The 8661-nt window shown below is 28.0% G+C and overlaps 1 protein-coding gene across 1 annotated transcript; it reads left to right on the top strand.

The window, feature by feature from the left end:
• The first annotated feature begins 6369 nt into the window (after positions 1-6369).
• Positions 6370-8307, top strand: LOC105626577 (odorant receptor 85f-like). Its single transcript, XM_012207872.1, has 5 exons — positions 6370-7028; positions 7538-7637; positions 7762-7872; positions 7980-8135; positions 8257-8307. Exons 1-5 carry the CDS (start codon positions 6370-6372, stop codon positions 8305-8307), a joined length of 1077 nt encoding a protein of 358 aa, XP_012063262.1.
• Positions 8308-8661: the final 354 nt, after the last annotated feature.

Below are 8661 nucleotides of genomic sequence, written 5' to 3'. Positions count from 1 at the left end.
CAGTTTATAATATAATGCTTTATTACTTTATACAAGACAATACTTGAGAAGAAATTGTTGGAAATATTTCTATAATATTTATCAGCTATGCCTAAGTCCACAAAAATTTGTATTATACTACATATACTTACCTACATATACTTGATAATATTAATAACAGGCTGAAAAAGTAGCTAGAACATCTTGCATGCTCGAGTGGTATCGTCTTCCAAATAAGACTGCGCGTGGAATCGTATTGATGATAATCATGTCAAATTTGCCCACCAAGATTACTGCTGGAAACATTATGGATCTATCATTAAAAACATACGGCGATGTAAGTATATACGTTTAGAAGAATTCACTCATTTTTATATGACTCAATAACATTTAGCAATATTACATACGTTATCTATACATATATATTAAATACGTTATCCAATAATTATAATTATTATTAAAATAATAGACATAAATTAAATACAATTATTTTTTAATACAAATCTACAAATATTTCTTAATTGTATTTACCTAAGAAGTCGTACGTTCGTTGAATAAACTTAAATTTATCCAACATTAATTGAATAAAAATAAAGTTACGAAGAAGTAATAATAATAAGAAAATAATTACGAAATATTATGCTCATTTTTCAGGTTATCAAAGCAGCTGTGACGTATTTTAACATGCTTATAAAAACAATTAAATGAATATTTCTATCCTGTATCTTTTTCTTCTATCCGGAACTATGATTAGATTAGAACTCGTAATGGTAATCGTATCGCAAAGAGAATTTTATAGACATGTCAAATGTAAAACTTAGTATAATGAATATAATGAATGAATTTACAGAAAAATAAGTAAGAAATTTTTATTTCAGTACAGCGGAATATACATTAAATTTTCATAGAAAATAATTCAATAATTAATTAAATTACCTAATAACTATTTTATTTTTATATAAACTTATATAAACTAAACCATTATTTCATACCAAAGCAAATTACAGCACTGAGTAGAAACTATTATCGCATAGTGGCAAATAGCAAGTGTGCGAAACAAGACATTTTATGGGAGTGCATGTTACAAATTTACATCATTACAAACTTAAATGGAGAAATAATATGTAATATAATATTGATTTTGATTTACAATTATAGACAAAAAATTTACAGGATTAGTAAACAAATTATTAAAATTTTTTGTCTAATTATTGTTTTTATGAATTGTATATATCTGGAAATATATGCAGAAATGTAACAATTTTTTATTATACTTCGTCTCTTAAGTAATTTCCATATTGTAAAAATACATTGGAATTGCATTTTAATACGACTTGAGCACGCCAAGTTTTATCTTCACTATAATCCAATTACTTTAATTACTTTTAGTCGGTTTTTATGTATTTTAAATAGAGGAGAGGGTTTACAAATAAACGTTTTTGAGATTCTTTTAGTAAAAAATATTTGAAAAAAATTTAAAAAATATTTGAAAAAAAATAAATGCATTAGTATCATATTCGTTTTTAAAAAGTTAATTATTAAATAATTATATTTAAATAGCTTATAAAAAATATTTTTTTTTATCTCAGGAAGGATAATTTTGATATTTTTTAACATACTTATATTTATTTTTTTAAAAAAGTTTTTTTAGGTCACATTTTATAAAGAGTACTGTAAAGCTTTCTATATGCAGTATACATTTTAATAAAAAAAAAGTAATTTTAATAAATGAGGAACAAAAAGAATTGTTTTGATATATAGTTGAGTGATAAATATAATTATATTTCCACGTATGCTTTACCAAGTCAACTTCTATGCTTTGCTTACATATTACTATTCTCGGTAAGTTTGCGAAATGTTTACCCCTTTATAACTTCCCGTAGAAAATTTTCTGTTCCTTACAGTAAGGGAAAATCGCAAATAAATTTTTACACAACTTCCCTTGCACGCAATCTCTTCGAAAGTTTCTATATATTTGTGAAATCGTAAATAAACTTGTACGCAACCTATCTTGCACGTAATTTCTTTGAAAGTTTCTATATATTTGTTAACCATTTGGTTGACGTAGCTTTTCATTTCCTTTGATGACGCAGGCGCACATGAATTATGTTGAGTTCAGCGAAGGATACTGCTCGTCATTGCGATCAGTGGCGAACAGACGCATTTCGTGTCTGTATCGTCCATTACAAAAGTGTTCTCAAAAGTGTGCTATTAAGTATACTATGAAGCGAAAAACCTTCATATAAGAAATTATAAAATTAATCAGTCTTTCAAAATGTTTGCTAACAAGTATTACAAACACGACATAGAAAATGCTTTCGCGATGAATCGCTTCTTCTTTCGTTTATTAGGCATATGGCCATTTACACACGCAAATTTATTTCTTCTGGAGCTGATAGAGACGGTCGCACTGATCCTCATGTGTTTCACGTTCCTTTTCTGCGAATTGATTCCGACTATGCTCTACGTATTTTTGGTGTTGACAGACTTTCGTTTGAGGGTAAAAGTTATGGCCAGCGGACTATTTACGTTAATAGAAATCCTCAAGTACAGTTGTACTTTGCTATACAAGAATCAAGTGCGAAACTGTTTAAAATTTGTTGATGAGGACTGGCGAAACGTTATCAATCCGAGTGATCGCATCTCGATGATTGACAGAGTCAGAACTAGCAAACGTCTCATTATGATGTGTGCCACATTTGTGTATTTAACTGGCATGGTTGTCCGAATAATAGTACCTCTTTCAATAGGAAAGGTCGTTACTTCTGAAAATGTCACTATTAGACCACTACCTCACGTTGCCTATCTTGTTATACTTGATGTGCAGCGTAGTCCAGTTTACGAAATCGTATATTTCATACAATTTTTAGCAGGATTTATAAAGTACACGATTTCGATTACAACTTTTAGTTTTATGACACTTTGCGCGATGCACTTTTGTGGGCAGTCTGACATATTTGTAACGTTGATAAACGATTTCGTGAATGAGAATCAATCGAAAAACGTGAACAGAAGATTGGCTATTGTCGTGGAGCGTCAAATCAGAATAAGGAAGTGAGTCTTTCTTTACATATAATAATGAGATTTATTCGTTAATTCTTTAACGTATTCACACTAGCAATTATGTTAGAGATTGTTAGAACTTAATACGCAATAGTACGTTTTCGCAAAATGAGCAAATTACTATTATCCAGCTACTAGTAATTTTCGCGCGCGCGCGCGTTAAAAATAATTTTCATAGTTCTCGCAATATATTTTAGTTTCTTACAATTGGTGCAAAGTACCATTCAGTATACAAGTTTAATACAAATCATGGGATCTACAGTGTTGATATGCTTCGTAGAATATTACACTATCATGGTGCGCAGAAATATTTATATAACAATAAATTTCAAAGAAAATATAAGTTTAGATAAATGATAAAAAATGTATTACGTTATAGATCTATAAAAAATTAATAAAAGTTTATTTTACAGGAATGGGAAAATCATAATGTTATTCGAATGTGCGCATATATCAGTGGACTAATAATGTTATCATACAACATATTTATTTATTGCTACATGGGCGAGCAAATCATCGAACAGGTATATATGTTGTTGAATTATTTTTCATCGTCGATGATAGTAAAATATAACAAATATAACGAACAACAAAGTAGAACATTAGAAAAATATTTTTTTTGTTTATATCGCTATTGATAAAAACTAGGGAGAAAAAGTGTCATTAACAACACGCACTCTGAAATGGTACCGTCTTGAAGACGCAACAGCACGAGCATTGATTTTACTTATAACCATTTCCGAAAACCCATTAAAACTTAAAGCAGGAAATTTCATAGATATTTCTCTAAGAACGTTTGGCAATGTAAGTAATACAGCTATTTTATTAAATTTATTTAATAATAAAATTAATATCATGAAAATGATTTCTGAGGCAAGGAAGAGCGTATCTAATAAAGATATGCATCTATTTTAGGTTGCTAAGATGACCGTGACATATTTAAATGTTCTTCGATCAGTTGATCACTGAATTTCAAGAATTAATTGAAAATGTATGGATAGTAATAGAATAATAATAATAAACATTTGTACCCACGAAATTGAAGTAACAGTATACTTAAACAGAATACTTTTCTTTATCAAATATCTTTAATTGAAATTAAACATATTGAAAATGTTTACATTATTGAAAATGTTCATATTTTTTTTAGACTTCAGACTTTCAGACTTTTTTTTGGACTTCATTGTAATTTCTGATTTATAACATGCTTTATTTAATTTCTGATAGATACTCATGTAAAATAATATAAAAATGTCTAACCTAAGTAAAAGATTATGAAATTCATTACAAATGTAAATAAGAAACTATCTATTAGATATCTGATGTTATATTGACAGAAAAAACTGATAATTAGAAGGAAATTGTTTGTACTTTTTATATATTTTATAGTTATTTTTATGTACTTTTTATGTATTTTTTATGTACTTTAAAGTTATTTATTTTAACGTATAAAGTTATTTAATTTTTTTATCTAATTAAAATGTCCTATCTTTGTATGCCCCAAGTCATCAGGACATAAAATATATATACTTCTCAATAATGTCTAATCGTATGTACAATAAGTATATTAAATTAAAGCCTAAGGCGAAAAACTAATATACATATTGGCATTAATTTTTATTGATCATCATTATTGATAAACGTGTTTGAAAGAAAAAAATGTTATTTTATTATAATTCTGATTTTTGATACATAGAAGATTTTGACTCTGTATCTCTTCCTTCTCATTGAAAGTGAAACGATTACGAACGCATTATAATGATAATATCTAATCATATATATATGTGCTCGCGTAGTATAAATGTATGATCAAATACGACAGCTTATAATATATGCATATACGTATAATGCACATACATAAAAGAATACGAAATTTTTGTTTCTCAACATGAAGAAAGTAAACATTATAATTTTATAGAAAATATTCTGAAACTAATTACATTATAATAGCTATATTATTTTATATAAATTTTATTATGAATCGGATTTTCACTCTGTTATAAAATAAATTAGAACACTGAAAAAAATTAAAAGATAAAAATATAATTTCATATTTATGAATTATGTATACATAAAATGCAGCTTTATATTCTCGATTTGTGACTTTTGCACGCGATTATAATTAGCGAACAGAGTATTGCAAAGTATTGCATGATGTAACTATTATTATAACATTTCTACACATCAATTGCAATTATTGTAATCATTGTTTATTTTTCAAATCTACATTCTAAGCTACATTTCATATTGATAATATTGTATTGATCACATTGTACTTAATATGAACATACAAAAAATGCAAAAAAATGCAAAAATAAGCTGATCTTATATTAATGATCTTATAATAATCTTATAATGATCTTATATTAATGATAAGTCAATCATAACCTTGTCTGTGACGACAAACCAATTTGTTACAACAAGCTTAAAATTTACTTGCGACTAATGTAGGAGTAGCTTTAAACATTATAATCCTTTATTACAAAAATTGTTTTCTTTTAAGATCAAGTAATATTACATTATTATGTAATAGAAATAAGCAGTATAGTAATATTATTTATTTTTCAAAAAATGAACAAATTACCACTCGATAATTCATAATCGGGGATTCATTCTACGCAGCATTGAAATCTCCGAAACGTCTGAATAAATATGCTAGGAAATAATATTTTATATGGAGAATTGTAATGTTTCAATGACGTACAGATTTTAATTAAAGAAATTATTAAAATAATATATAGTATATAAAGGACAAAAAATATGTTTGGAATATAGTCGCGAGATAAATCCATTATTTTTTATTACTCATCCAAGTCAACTCCTACATTTTGCTTATACACTGTTATACACTAGTATTATCAGTAAGTTTTTATTATGAAAGTTCATTCCTTCATAACTTCCCGCAGAAAATCATCTGTTTTTCTTACAATAAAGGAAAATCGTAAATAAACTTGCACGCAATCCCTTTAAAGTTTCTATATATTCGTTAACCATCCGTTTGACGTGGCTTTTCAGTTACCTTCACACGCAGGCGCACATGAAATATAAGTTATATTCTGCTCAGCAAAGAATACTACGATCAGTGGCGAATAGACACGTTTCGCGTCTGTATCGTGCATTACAAAAGTGTTTTCATGCTACAAAATATTATACCATGAAGTGGAAAGACTCCATATAATAAATTGTACATTTAATTAATCTCTCAAAATGTTTGCTAACAAGTATTACGAACGTGACATAGAGAATGCTTTCGCGATGAATCGTTTCTTCTTTCGTTTATTAGGCATATGGCCATTTACACACGCAAATTCTTTTCTTTTGGAACTGATGGAGACTAACGCACTGATCCTCACATGTTTCACGTTCCTCTTCGGCGAACTAATCCCGACCATGCTATACGTATTTATGGTGCTGACAGACTTTCGTTTAAGGGTGAAAGTTATGGCCAGCGGACTATATACGTTAATAGAAATCATCAAGTACAGTTGTACTCTGCTTTACAAGAATGAGGTGCGAAACTGTCTAAAATTCGTTGAAGAAGACTGGCGAAACGTTATAAATCCGAGCGATCGTGTCTCAATGATTGATAGAGTCAGAACTAGCAAACGTCTGATTATGATGTGCGCTATATTCATGTACTTCAGCGGCATGGGTTTTCGAATAATAATCCCTCTATCAACAGGAAAGATCATTACTTCTGAAAATATCACTATCAGACCATTACCTCATGTTGCCTATCTCGTTTTATTTGACGTGCAAAGTAGTCCAGTTTACGAAATCGTGTATATCGTACAATTTTTATCAGGGCTTATAAAGTATACGATTACGGTAACAACATTTGGTTTTATGACACTTTGCGCGATGCATTTCTGCGCGCAATCAGACATACTTGTGACTTTAATGAACGATTTTGTGAACGAGAATCAACCAAAAGATTTGAACAAGAGATTGGCTATTGTCGTGGAGCGGCAAATCAGAATAAGAAAGTGAGTCTTCCTTTGCGTACAATAATGAGATTCATTCGTTAATTTTTTACTGTAAATCTATTCTCTAAATCTGAATCAGTGAATATAGTCATTACCCAGTGGCATACTTTGCATTGATAGTCAGTGAAGTTCAACTAAAAAAGGAAGAATGTTTGAGCATTACTTAACTAAAATATTGATATTTGCACGTTAATTTCAATCTTCCAATATCATATTCATTGAATTTAAGCATTAACACAAGGTTAGTTAGATCACAGAATAAAGATTAGCTAGTTTAGAGATCTCACATTTAATTCATTGATCAGTGGTTTACATATGTGGCACTGATATTAATGATTATTCTGATTCAGATTTAGAGAGTATTTACACTGGCAACTGTGCTAGAGCTTAATAAACGATAGTATATTTATGCAAAATGATATCTATTATCAAAGATACATAAAATGATTAGATACTGGTTATTTTTGTTAAAAACAATTTTCATAATTTTTTCTCGCAATACATTTTAGTTTCTTACAATTGGTACAGAGTACTATTCAGTACACAAGTTTAATACAAATCGTGGGATCTACGGTGATGATATGCTTAGTAGGATATTACGTTATCATGGTGCGCAAAAAAAGTATTTACATAACAACAAATTTCAAGGAAAATATAAATTTAGATAAATGATAAAAGGTGTATTATATCATAATTTAATGTTCTAAAAAATTAATAAAAATTCTATTTACAGGAATGGGAAAAACATAATGTTGTTAGTATTTGCGCATATATCAGTGGACTAATAATGTTGTGGTACATCATATTTATTTACTGCTACATGGGCGAGCAAATCATTGAACAGGTATATTTTTTATCATCGATGATAGTAAAATACAATAACAAATGGAAAGTCAGAGGAATGTTATTTTTTTGTTTACATCGCTAACATATTTAATTGATAAAAATCAGGGAGAAAAAATATCATTAACAACACGCACTTTAGAATGGTACCGTCTTGAAGACGCAACAGCACGAGCATTGATATTACTTATAACTATTTCCGAAAACCCATTAAAACTTAAAGCAGGAAATTTTATAGATATTTCCCTCAGAACATTTGGCAATGTAAGTGACACAGCTATTCTTTTAAATTTATTGATAATTTATTAAATAACAAAATAAAAATCATAAAAATCATATTTCAGCGGAAAGAATACATTTTAATACAGATATGCATTTATTTTAGGTTGCTAAGATGTCTATGACATATTTAAATCTTCTTCGATCAGTTGTCTAAATTTTAAAAATTAATCGGAAGAGTTTGGATAGCAAAAGAACAGTAAAAATAAACATTTATTACATGGTAGTAATACTTAAACACAGTATTTTTATTTTTCAAATATATTTGATTAAAATGAAACATATTGAAAACGTTTACAAATGTTCATATTCAGACTTCACAATACAATTTTTGAATTATTTTTTATTCAATTTCTGATATACAAAATAATATAAAATAATATAAAAAATATCTAGATAAAAAATATTGTAAGATCATAAATATATCATCAAGAAATATAAACAAGAAATATTTATTAAATATTTGATATTATATTAAGATAGAAAAGCTAGTCTTGATAATCAGAAGAAA

Source organism: Atta cephalotes, assembly GCF_000143395.1.
Source record: "Atta cephalotes unplaced genomic scaffold scaffold00005, whole genome shotgun sequence".
Lineage (NCBI taxonomy): Eukaryota > Metazoa > Arthropoda > Insecta > Hymenoptera > Formicidae > Atta > Atta cephalotes.
Note: the sequence above shows the minus strand (reverse complement) of the source record. Positions and strands in the feature narration are given on the sequence as shown.